General features: G+C 42.3%; 1 protein-coding gene across 1 annotated transcript in view; it reads right to left on the reverse strand.

Moving 5' to 3' along the window:
• The window catches only part of syne2b (spectrin repeat containing, nuclear envelope 2b), a 131565-nt gene that overhangs the window by 9597 nt on the left and 108396 nt on the right, over window positions 1-13572 (reverse strand). The window contains exons 113-116 of the mRNA XM_065966652.1: window positions 5579-5741; window positions 3200-3387; window positions 2810-2960; window positions 1397-1579 (exon numbers count right to left, since the gene is read on the reverse strand). Coding sequence (XP_065822724.1) covers window positions 1397-1579; window positions 2810-2960; window positions 3200-3387; window positions 5579-5741 — 685 coding nt within the window. The remainder of the gene's footprint in view (window positions 1-1396; window positions 1580-2809; window positions 2961-3199; window positions 3388-5578; window positions 5742-13572) is intronic.

Below are 13572 nucleotides of genomic sequence, written 5' to 3' on the forward strand. Positions count from 1 at the left end.
TATGTGAGGGACATAGACTGGTCCAAACTGGTTCAAGCAGCTTTCAAATGTGGGTTTCAGTATTTCCACAACTTTGGGAGTCACGGAAGAAAAATCAAAGTGTATGGTTAATCCAAAGTACACCATCCTCACTTTATGACCTTTTAAAAAAAACATTATTAATGATAATTTTTCAGAATGTTGTTCCTGGTTCATTTGAAACATGTCACTCCGTCTCCTTGAATCATCTTCTAACCCGGTGCACACAGCGCCGCCGCAGGAGCCGCATAAAACAACAGAGCAGTCAATCATGGCCTTTGATACCGTTTTATAGCATCACATGACTTATTGAAAAGAAACTGCTGAGAAAAACTTGACTTGAACACTAAATGGAAAGATAACATCTTTTTAACAACATTTTTTCCATCTGACTTGCATTTTGATTTTATAATTTGACCCTGTCAACATAAAGGAGGCGGGGTTTATGACTGATACTGCAGACAGCAAATCCTGACTTTAGGGTGTTATGGCTGAATTTGAAAAAAATCTTTAAAAAATGTATCTGAAGTACTACAATTTAGATTCATTGTGAGATGGAAACACAAACAGAAGTCATAAAAAAACACTGGTCAAATACGCAAAATAGGAAGTCACTGTTTGATTTATAATTGGACCACATGACGTGTTTCCAAACCCGTCCTCTGAAATAAATGTACCAATTTAACGTGAATACAAAAAACAAAAAGATAATTTCCCTGAAAAAATATAAATTAAAATTATTGAAATAATGGGCCTTTTTTTTTTTTTTTTTTAAACATCTCCTTTCTTATAAGACGTGTATTGTGCAAAATATGAAATAAAAAATATGAAGTCTTTGCAACATGAACTTTGACCTCCTTGCCCTTCTCTCCTCATCTCCTGTGTGTTACTATTTTTACTCCTCCAGGATGCACTGTTGACCCCGGTCTGCTTCATCATGTCTGGGATGTCAGAGGTCAAAAAGCACCAATCTGCTCCACTCTTTGAATACATGCGGTATTTCTAAAGCAACACAAAGAGCCTCCATCTGCTCAGCGCGATGAAATCAGCTTCCTGCCAACGTGACGCCTCGTGCCTCGTCACCGTCTGAGAGGTGACCTAAATCCTGCCGGCTTAGAGGCGAGAGCGCAGAGACACCGCACGGATGAGCTTGATACACGCTGAGGTTTTTGCTTCCTGATTCACATCTTTGATTGTCATAAATGAGAAGTTTCATTCCTTGGTTTTCATGTTCACTCATATGTTGTCTCTCTTCCTGCGATTTGAGGAAGTTTCCTACTGTAGCTCTTATTTGATTGTTGTGTGTTTCAAGCTCTAAAAAGCTGACTTTGGAAGAAAGGTAGATTTACCTCTTAGCTACATGCCTCCCCATTCTCACCTTGATTCTGCGGAGAACAGCGGCCACCCTCCTCTGCAGGCTGTCCCACCTCTGGTTCCCCTCGTGAACCATGACTTTGAGCTTGCTGGCGGCGTCTGTGCGGTTCTCGCGTGCAAGGCGGCGATACTGTTTGTTGACCAGCTCCAGTTGAGTCAGGCGCTCATGAACCTGCCGCTGGAAGGCCTAAAAGGAGAGCATATATTAGGAAATGTAAGTACAGATGTTTGGTTGTACTGACAATGAGTTATCAGTCTAAAAAAAGTGCACAGGCATCCCTGGAAACAATCCAAGCGGGATGAGTGATTTCATATAAAATAAAGGGTTTTATTTTTCTGTAAACATCTTTCAGTGGAATTTAAATTTAGGAGAGGGCGATCGGAAAAGTTCTAAAAATTTGAAAAACGTTTTTTCATCCAGTGGCAGTTAAATTCTGTGGTGAAAAAAAAATGACCATCAAGTCTTTCCTGGAAAACGTAGGATGGATCAAATAAAAACGGTCTTTTAAAAAGGTCTACATAAAGTCTACGCTCTCAAAGCTTCCATCATTCACCGTCAGTATTTAGGTCAGTGGATCCTCAGCAGCATGGAGAGTGTTTAAGTCAAATTAGTAACCAACCCACTACATCTTCACTGGATCCCCGTTGCCGTGGAGATGAGCGCACATGGGCAGAGTTCAGATTACCAGAAGCTAATCTGTGTTTCTAATCCATGCCGACACATCAAAGGTTACCTCTGTATTTGAACAGAGCAGGACACCTGAGAACTGACACTGGACTGACTGGGACAAGACACATTTCAGACGAGTGTTTTGATTGGTTAAAACAGGTCTTCGCAATCACAATTGAAAAGTAGAGCGCCGTCAGTCAACTTTGAATTTGATGATGTCAGACCACTGGTCAATTATGAGACACACATGTCCACAACTTAATGTGTAAAGACCGAAAATATTCCCCTTGTGTGTCTTTTTTTCCCAAACAATTCCCAAAATTGGGACCAAATTGGCCTGAAATCAAACATTTTACACCTGAATTTAGAAGGCTTTATAAAGGGGAAGAAGGGTCTTCAAAATTAAGAGAAGACTTTAGTCCAGAGGAAGTCCTGATCATTGTTCCTAAAAGATCAGTCCTAACATTCTGTAATGCCCTAAACCTTACCGTGAGTCCCTGTATCTTGTTTTAGCATCACTGTGTACACACAAAAAAAAAAATCTACATTTCATGTGAGGTTTGTTGTTGAATTCCCATGACCCTTTCCTTACAGCATCATTTCTGAACTGGCCCTATGTTCAGGTTGAGTTGGTTGCAGACTTTCTAATGAGTGGATGAAACAAGACGACGTCATCTTTCTGTTAACGTCTGGTCTCGCAACGTTTCGTGAAGGGTGCAAAAAAGGGAGAAAGATTCGTCTGCTGACCTCAAACTTCTTGAGCTCCTCCTTGGCGCTGGTGTAGAGGACGTCAGCAGAGTCCGGGCTCGCTGCGGTGAGCTCAGCTGATTTCAGCCAGTCCTCGAAGCGAGAGAAATCGTCCAGGAACTTACACCAGAGACGCCACGTCTCCTCAATCCTAAACACAACAGACAAGAGGATTTAGTTTCAATATCGATGAGTGATAAGAAAGGTAAACTGTGAAAAGTCCATGGGAGCATGAAACAAAAAGAAAGATACACAGTTATAATACTTATTAGAGTGCTAGAACACTCTGATGACCTCACAAAACAAATACTTTAGGACATTTTTTTTTTTTTTACTTTATGTCAAAATGAAGTATTAAAACACAATCTGTGACTATGTGGGGGCGCTCACCTCATCCTCCTCTCCATGGACATGGCACAGATGTTCCTCCAGCGCCGGTCCAGACTTCGAGTGGTCTGCTGGATCGAGTCGTTCTCCGAGTCGCCGCCGCAGGCGTCTGCATCATGAAGCAGGACGTCACACAGGGTCAGAACAGACGCCACGCTCTCCGTGTGCTGCTCGATGTCCCGCTGCAGATCCTGCAGGTCAGAGAGCAAATTAACACCTGGGTTATATATCTGCACTTTGTGAACAAATCAGGGTGAAAGAGCAGTGTGTGTTCCCAATCAATACAAGAAGGTTTGAAGCTTGAAGAAAAATCTTGGGAGGTTATCCTCTCTGAAGCCAGAGATCTCAGAGCAGAGACAGGAGACCATCATCCCTGCAAATTTAAGATCTAATAACATCTAATAACATAAAAAACTAATCAACCATCTTTATTCGTTGAAGACCATGAGAGTAGAAGCTCTGGAAACAACCTGTGAGGAGATAATCATCCCGATTTTCCTCTTGTAATATTTCAAGCGGAGCTCTCAAGCTGAAATAAAAGCAAAATGCTTTTAGGAAGAACATGAACTTATTTCTTTCTTTGTATTTCTTTTCTTTTAACGACAGCCTTTTGGGCATGTGGTCTTCACCAGGGTCATCAGATGAAAGCCCTGATGGAGGCCACAAAGCCCAAACGCGTCGGTCTAATAAACTTAGATCGTCATACTCCAAGTGTTTCTGGAGACTTTTGACCTCTTCAATCCTTTCCCTCTGCACGCACCTTGGTAGTCGGTGAAGTTGTGTCAGAAAAACCTACTCTGCTTCTTTTAAAGTTTCTATATTTTCTTTATTCAAGTATTTTTCAATTCACACCGTCTTCCCCACTGTGCACATAAGAGGCAGAACGCTTCATGACTCAAAATATGTAAAGTGCCCGTTTGAACGCTCTCCAAAAGCGACAACTGTGCATGCTTTCTTTAGTAAACCTATACGATGTGTTGATTTGTTGTATTCTTATTGCAGAAACACAATGAAAGCTAAAACCTCACACTTCTTTCAGTGCAAAGCCGAGCTATCACCCATCGGACTTTTTTTCTGTGTGCGCGGCTCTCTCTGGAGCCTGACAGCACTTTTGTCGGCTCTTGTTTGTTCAAAGTTTACCACTCTCTGGGTTGCCATGGTGACAGCCTAGAGCGTAAAAAGCCCATCCACACTGGAGTCATTTTGAGCCGTCCCTCATCTACTAATGGAGGGAGCTGCAGACTTTTTTTCTATGGAAGTGTGTCATTCAGTCAGCGTGGTTTTCTGTTTCTTACTCACTTTTGACCAAATCACCCATTTTTCTCCTTTTTTTCTGTCTGTCTTCTCTCTCTCTCTCTCTCTCTCTCTCTCTCTCTCTCTCTCTCTCTCTCTCTCTCTCTCTCTCTCTCTCTCTCTCTCTCTCTCTCTCTCTCTCTGTCTCAGTATTTCTTTTTGGCTTCACAAAGCACTGATTTGTTTTTGCAGAGCAGAGCGGATCAAAGTTGTTATTACTTGTCTAACTTATAATGTCAGATATCCACACACAAAAAAAGCAGTTGCAATATCTGCATACTGTACCTCAAAGATCAAAACTCACTCATCTTTTGTCTGAACAAATCTCTACCCTACCCTTCTCTTCCTCCACCTCCTCCCACGCTAGCAGACCTTCTCCTATAAGTAAAGTAGCAAAACGACAGACGACAAATGGACAAACAGGCTATAGTCCATTTCTCTCTCTTTCGTCGCCCCGTCTGAAGTCTGACTTTCGGTGCTTTTAGGTAAATTCAGCTCAGTGTGCGGCTTCCTCCTTCATCCTGCAACGTGCTGGGATTTTACTTTGCGGCACACCTGACTCAACTCTTCTGTTATTACGCTGTGGACCTCTACAGAGCGACAGTGATATATTAAAAAAAGGATTTAAAAGCAGGCGTGAGTTACCTGTGTGTGTGTGTGTGTGTGTGTGTGTGTGTGTGTGTGTGTGTGTGTGTGTGTGTGTGTGTGTGTGTGTGTGTGTGTGTGTGTGTGTGTGTGTGTGTGTGTGTGTGTGTGTGTGTGTGTGTGTGTGTGTGTGTGTGTGTGTGTGTGTGTAAAGTACTGCCCGGACCTCAAATGCCCACAAATGACTCTGCAGTACAGCTTCCCTCAAAGTAGATTTTCTGACTTTGTGCCATCACAAAACAGCTTTTTAAGCCCCGGTTCTTACATGGAGCACTCTGAGCTCAATAGTGTAGAGGTGCAAGAGACAATTAGGCTGAGGGTGCAGTGCGGAGAGAAAGTTTTCTTTAACTATATTAGATCCCCTTTTTTCTGTTGGTACTTAACTTGCAGAGCTTGAACTAAAAACAAAGGAAGAAAAAAAAAAAACACAGTGTTTTTGCTCACCTGCTGCTCGGCCAGCTTTTTCTGGATCTCGTCGCTGTGGCACACGTTGTAGACGAGCGGCTTGGCCAGCTCGGCCTCGATACGAGACAGCCATGTCCGCAGGTTGCTCATGTTCTTATCGAGCTGCTGCACCGTCACCAGCGTCTCCTTCAGCTTCCTCACCCTGCACGGAAAAAAGAAAAAAGGACAAATTAGAGAAGCTGCTGCTGCTGGAGTTTCACCGGTCAGAAGACTCTTTCCCGGAAGGCTGAGAGCATTAAACTGTTTAGTAACTGTCATTTCTCTCTATAGTGAACGTGTTTCTCTTTGCAGCAGGGAGAGTTAACCAGCAGTTTTCTTGTTTTTTTACTGCAGAAATGTTCCAGTTTTTAATGGCACTTTATCTTCAGTAAACTGCGTCATAAAAATACTACGAAATCATGCAAAAGTCCCGGTTCTGTGATCCTCGATTAATGGTAATATCCGTCGTTTTCCAGAAAATATAAAAAGACACACAGCAGCAACACACTGTGCAGCATGTTCCCTCGTTACAATGAAAACACACACATATTAGAGGTTGTTTTAGTTTAATCCCACACACAGACTAACACACACACACACACACACACACACACACACACACACACACACACACACACAAAATCCTGCTTCCAGAAATACACATGGAGCACCAAAAGTGGACTAATCTGCTGCTAAAAATAGTTTAAACAGATGAAACTTTCCTTCCTTTTTGATTGCTATAAAATTCAGTGACCACCTGTTTAAGAAGTTTCTGAGCCATTCTTAAATAAAACATTCTTATTTATAAAGAATAATCTGGGAGGACTTTGATTTAGGAAACTGCATCAAGTAAACAGAGACGTTTGCCCCTCTATATTGTTTTCTCTACATGCAAAACTTTGTACACAACGAAATAATAGCAAATGTCTTTGTGAATGATTTTTGTTTTTATCATGGCTGACTGATCTGTTCTCAGTGGGGCGGCTTGGGCTCAGTTGGCAGAGTCAGTTGAAGGTTGGGGGTTCGATCCCCAGCTCCTGCAGCAACATGTGCAATGTGTCCTCGAGCAAGAAGACACTTTACCCCAAGTTGCTCCTGCTGCTTCGTCGGCGCCGTGTGCACGTTTATGAATGGGATTAGTTACTTACTAATTTAAGGCAGTGAGTTTGAAGCAGGGTTAGCACAGACTAATATCAAAAAGAAGAAAACTCTGTGCAGCTTTTAACTCTTCTAAAACTTCATCTGTTGTTCATCTCCATGAAAGTAAACTCATCAGAACTTTAAGGGACACATTGAGATGCAGCGTAAACACGATGTAACACCGTGCATGCGTGTTGAGCGTGGCCAAGCACAGTGAGAATCACACCCATCACCCTGCCTTTGTTGTCAGCTCTCTACACCACAGATCAGTGCTGCAGCAGCCTGTCAGAGCGTCTGAGAAGCGCTGCGATCATTCTCACGTCTGACACAACAGCAGCCGTTATATTGGCGAGCTGCAGGATGACCTACATCTGACGGAGAGCTGGTGTGCAGTCTGGGAAAGAGACCACATTCCAGTACAGCTCTCAGGTCAGTGACCTACATCAGTTCATTCTCCTGTGCACACTCACAAGCACACACACACACACACACACACACACACACACACACTGACACAAAGCAGGGAGAGAGAGTAACTCACCAAAATCCACCTCTGAGAATATGTGTGTGTGTGTGTGGAGAGGTGTGTGTTTCAGTCTGAAGTTGAGTTCAGTGTGTCTGTGTTGTCTGGAGGTCTGTCATTACCAACAGGTTGGTTCTGTGTGTTCTATAAATACATGCTAGGTTAAAGGTAACACAAGACAATCTTTCTCTTCAACAGCACACCAGATATTGTCTTTTTGATGCTGGTATAGTGATGTTATGCCTGCTGCCTAAGATTTTTTTGGAAAAACATGAACTGATATCGGCCAAAATATTAATTTTAGTTCTAAAAAAATTGTGAAGAAGACTAAACTAAACTTTAACAGTTTGAAAATGAACACCTAAGTTTTTAGAGGCATATACCAAGAGCCTTATTGAGGAGAGTTAGTCCTCTCCAACAGAAACGAGGCTAACGTCCACGCCCAATTCATCACTGTAGCTCACCATGTTTGTTTTATGACGCCCACATTTCAAAGATCAAATCATATTCATCCCAACATTATATCCCGTCTTCTACCTTGTCAGTTTTTAAATTTGTTTATTGGTCACGTCTGAGTACGCACTGACCTGACAGAGGCTAAAACAAGGTCTCACCAGGCAGCATTTAGAAAGTTCTCTCTCAATCGTTCTCTTAAACCTCCTGTGAAGAGTTTTGAGCTAATTACGAAAGAGACCGCAATAAAAAGCGATGTCTCTATATGACTCACAAAAGCAAAGAAGAGCAAAGATTCTTGCCGACTTTGACGCTTTTTGGCCTTTATTACAGAGAAAGGACAGTGGATAGTGTCGGGAATCACAGCGAGAGAGTGGGGAACGGCATGCAGCAAACGAGCCACAGGTCGGATTCGAACCCGGGCAGCCTGCCCAGGGACTGTAGCCTCTGTACATGGGAGGGACATGAAGTAACCACTAGGCGCCACAATGAGTGATACACTTGAATGTTTAAAGAATTTTTTCTGCTCAAATCATGACTCATGATCTGAGCACTTGCCAAAAACAGGCAAAGAGAAAGTTCCTCACAGGAGCTTTAACTACCCAAAGAATAACAATTTCAGATGAACTGTTGCCCAATTTAGTAACTAGTTTACTGTTCAGTTAGAATGACGTCCACTTTTCACAAAGGCAGAATTACTTTAATTGAATCACGCTGAAAATGATAGTTGAGAGACTTTAACAGGTAATAAAAGGATTTTCTGAGCCTCTCATTGGAGAACGCCTGCCTTTAGTTTATTATAATCAGTAACATATCCTGCTGTGCATATGTGTGTCTTTTTCATGCTCGTTCAAACACCAGACAAGGTCTCCACCGTGCACGTGTTAGCCTGCAAAGCTGAATGATGCAACACAAACACCAAAACAGCAACAAGCAGTTTTACGCTGACAGTAGCTGAAGCTGCATTTTCTTTACTGTCAGGCCAACAACACACGCTGAAGACTGTTTTATGATTTGCATAATGAGACAGAAAGCCGGCAATCTGAGATGCTGATGCTGCATTTAACAGAGACTGGATGGATGTGGGGGATTGTTGGGGGGGGGGGGGAGGGAGGGGGGCTCCTGTCCTAAATTTAGCTGCTGATGCAGCTGCACGCATGTGAATTTGTGTTTGTGTTTATAAGTGTGTGCATGCAGACGTAAGCTCCAGGTCATATGTATTTTGCTGGGCGGAGACAACATCTGTGACAGAAAACATGATGCTACCAACATGGACAGACGTATATATAAATATAGAAAGGCTCATGACATTCCCACACAGATACACACACATGCGCACACACACACTGCTGTCCAAGCTGCCACCCTGTTTAAATACCAACACACACACACACACACACACACACACACACACATAGGATGACTCGCGCTGGCCGACTGAATTGAATTTGCTCCGAATGACTCGGCATGCATGCATCTGCGTGTCTGCATGCCGGCACCGACAAAGCGCAGCCCTTCCCCCTTCTCTCCTGCTTCCCTCCCTGTCTCCTTCTCCTCCTCGTCTTTATCACAACAAAACACCCGATCTGCTCCCCCTTTCACCCTCCTCCTCAGCCTCGGGTGTGAGGAGGTTCTCGGGATCAGAGAGCGAGAGGTACTTACAGGCTGGTGAGGAGACTACTCCATGGCGATGGCTCATCCGCTAGTAAGCACTGCCCCCCCCCCTCTCTCCCTCCCTCCCTCATCCTGTCCCTCCCTCCCCTCACTCTCCTCTCTCTGCCTGTCTCCTCCTCCTTTCTCATTTAACACCTGGATACATTAACAGGTTTTAAGAGCTCATATGAAATCATCATAATCATCATCATCGACAATTTGTTGATTATTTTGTATATCTGTCATCAGAGCCAAACAGATGAATTCAAAGAGGCTGACACTGATTTAATGTGTTACATTAACGCACACAGACTTTACATTTATTTTACATGCATTCTGAGTCGATTTATAAACACTGTCCATTGTCAACTGCACAGCTCATCCATTGCACGTTTTTTTACACTTCACATTTTTTTTATTCTATTTTAAATATTTGTATTTGCTTCTTGTATTTTATTATTTCAATTCTTGCTATTTTTGATTTATTCATTTCCTTTGTTAACTGTTTTGCACCAATACACCAAGACAAATTCCTTGTATGTGTAAATGTGGTTGGCAACAAAACCCGATTCTGATTTCTGATTCTTTGGTGTCACCAGCAGACTAAAACTGTAAAATGATGAAGGTTGAAAGAAGCTATCATGCACAAAGGCAGCAAATTGTCAACTTTAAGGCGGTGGTTACATCAATGAAAAGCACGAGATCACACCGTTTACACAGCACATACTTCAGTTGTCCTAAAGTACACATTCGTGCCACCAAATGTTGGTAAAAAAAAATAATTGCAAACTGCTCGTTTTAAAGTGTCCCTGTGGCTCTTTTCATGTCCAATCATTGGATGTCAAAGATTCAGTAACAAAGACTTTTCCCGAGGTATTAAAGAGCAGAAAGGTACATCTATTACCCGAACCATCTGTGAAACTATATCACTTTACAGCCGGCGCTATCCAACAACAACAACAAACAGAGCCAATAAGCAGCAACAAAGCAGCAGAAGCCCATTAAAGTTAGCCCATTAAAGTTAAAGTTAGTCCACGACTTGAGGAGATTACAGGTGCAGCTGTCGGCGGCTGTTACGGGAAAACCACCTCGGACGACCAGACCGAAGACAGACAGAGCCAGCGGGGTACCTCCGTCTGGAAAACCTCCATCTGCCAACTTCTTCTATTTCTATAAGCTAGCCTGGGGTTCAGTGTGCTGAGAGTGAGTAATACATTAGAAGCCTGAATGATGGAGACGTGTAACAGCGACAACAGGTGGAGGAGAAGAAGAGAAAAACAAGAGACACATAAATGTAAATCTAAAAGTCCTTTTCAGACATGGAAGACATAAAACAGCCAGCTTCACCGATCAGTTACAGTAATGGCTGCTTGTTATTCAGACATGTGCGCCCATAACTCACAAAGTGTTCCATTATAGTTTATTCATCCACAGTGATCTTGTGAGATCTGGCACCTGGTGTGAGAAGTTGCAAATCTTAAAGTCATAACATAAACACAGAGTGTTTCTTCTCTTTCATAAGCCCCTTTTACATTGCTTGCATCTGTGGATATTTGATCACGCACCAGGATACCAATGCAATTCGGTCAGTGCTTTTACATGTAGTTAGAAAAGTCGATTTACGTCGTGTTAGTGCGACTACAACTGGACTATTAAAATGTGTGTTAGTCCGGCTGAAATAGTACGAAATTGAATCTCTGGAAGTTGGATTAACACACAGACAATGCGGATAGAGATTGATTAACTCTTACACGTATAGCTACACCTCAATCAGACCAAAACTGGACTAGTTGTTCTGCACATGCTTCACCATCCCTAGGCCGAGCTTGGACCCAGAAGTCCAGCTGCATAGCAGAAGTCTCTTTGCTGTCTGCCTTTGGATATCAACACGAGCTAGAGGGATAGCGTGCATCACATCTGAACCAAAGTGTAGAGTAAGTACGAGTACAGAGCTGCAAAGTTGTCCATCTTTTCACCATTCAACATACAACCACCACTTTGCCGTTTGTTCAATAAGGTCCGATAGTAAGTAGCTGAATGTGGACATATTAAAAACATCTAATTTATGTTTTTAATTTAAAACTTCATTGTTGCTGTTTTAGTCTAATATCTGAACCAATTTTCTGGATTAAAGGGATTTGAGTCTGTCATTTTGGACCTTTGAAGACCTCTACTCAGTTGTACTCACTCTAATAACTGACAAGTGTAGTGTCCTTATTAAAATAGTGTTTACTGTTCAGGGCGAGGAAATCTGGAGGTCATTATACAATAGACACTACCTCATACGCAGAATTTAGACGTAAATAAAATGGCTGACAATGACCACCAATGAATATTTTAGACCCAGCTTTGGTGTGTGAAGTGCTTCTTTTTTATTTTGTGTTTCGCTAACTAACACTTACAGTCTTTAAATTAGGATAAGGCCTTTAAAATTTGTGTTTTGGGAAAAAGAATTGAATCAAAGAAATCTGCGCTGAAGCTGAAATGCAAAGGAATTCTGCCACACGTACTCGTATGCACTCTAAAAATCCCAGAGGAGGTTGAAACCTCAACGTTCAAATCTTTACTTGATCTACATTCATAGAAATGTCAAATCTACTGCAGCACAATCAGGAACATTTACTCCTAAGCTCTTCCATCTTTCGTCTCATGGTCCCTTTTTCAACTTATCAATCGCTGTGTCAGCAGCAACAACAGAAGAGTGCCATTATCACCATGGTGACCTGATCTTTGAAACAAAACCAAATGGTTTTAATTAAGCACTATTTTATTTTTACGTCTGCATTAACTTGCCTTAAAAAAAAAAACATATTCAAAAGCTCCACTTTAAATGTACGACTCCAAAACTGCAATTAAGAAATAAAAGCACACTGGAAGACAATAAAACAAATGAGTTTGCACATGCAGGTGTTAAGATGGAAGAAGAGACAGGAGGAGCAGAGAGGGTATCATTTCAAGACAAACATCTGCGGCATGTGCTTCTTATTCAGACAATGAGGAGAGAGGATGGTGGCCCTTGCGTGGCCCCTGAGGCTGAGGGCCTGTCGGCACAAAGGCTCGTGTCAGCAGACAGCAGCTGTTGGGCCGGGTGACGGAGCACCCGGTTTGTTTTGGGGGACAAAGGCGAGCAGTAGGCCAGTGTCAACGCGTCTAATCCCCCTGCAAGTCTAACCTCAGCAGTCATCTGCAGCAACTTAGTGAGGCGAGATGTGGACAAAGGCTGAGGGACGACTTCATCACTGACTCTGAATCAGCTCCTCTTCAGCCCCATCAGCCTTATCAAAACGGGTGACACAGGGGTGCAGGACTTTGGCATTGGACCCACCAATGACCACACTGCAAATGGTCTTTTTTTTAATAATGTATTGAAATAAAATGAAAAAAGTGAAATGGAGATGGAGTTAAGAATGATAAGTGTTTAAGTAGTTCAATGTATAAGGGTTTACTGGAGGCCAAACTTACTAAAAGTAAATTATATTTTTCACTTTCATAATGAAATCTGTTGAGATATCTGTCTCAAATATCAGCCACCAAGCATAATCAAGCTGAGTGGATGTCTGGCAAAGAGGCCCTTTGGACTTCTTCACTGGATTCCATGCTCCATCCACAAGTAGTCACACCTTAAAAGCTAAGCAACCATTTTTACTTAACTGCTCGGTTTTTAAACAAGCAGCAAACTCAGGTATTACAAATTTTGGCCAATGCAGAAGTGCAAAACAACTGCAGTTCCTTAAGGAGGCTTGCTGCAAAAGCCCCGAAAGTTAGAAACACACCTATTGTAAAATGCCCATTTTCACAGCAAACACTACTCAGGGATGACATTTTCTACAAGTCCTCTGTTTTAATTTGATGAAAGATAAGCTGTATTCATAAAAAGGGGCGTGGCTGATTGGACTGCAAGTGGGCACACTGTAGCTGTTTGCTAAGAGGCTTTAGGCTTGCCTCAGCTCACCTCTTTGCCCGCTCCCTGGTTGACCTAAAATAATGTTGAGGCAGCATTTCCAATATGGCGACCACCAATGTTGGTCTTCAGAATTTGTTAAACAAGCCGCTGTTAGTTCCCTTTTGGTTACCTGGTTATCTCAATGGTTTTGTCTTCGTTGGCTATAGTTAGTCATCCCTTTTATGAATACAGTAGAATACAAGTAGAATAGAGTTTCAGTAGTTGTTAGAAAATACAAAGAAAACGTAATCACTGTTGGAGCAGTTTGTCCAAACCTTTTGG

The sequence above is a fragment of the Labrus bergylta genome, chromosome 18 (genome assembly GCF_963930695.1).
Source record: "Labrus bergylta chromosome 18, fLabBer1.1, whole genome shotgun sequence".
Taxonomy (NCBI): Eukaryota; Metazoa; Chordata; class Actinopteri; order Labriformes; family Labridae; genus Labrus; species Labrus bergylta.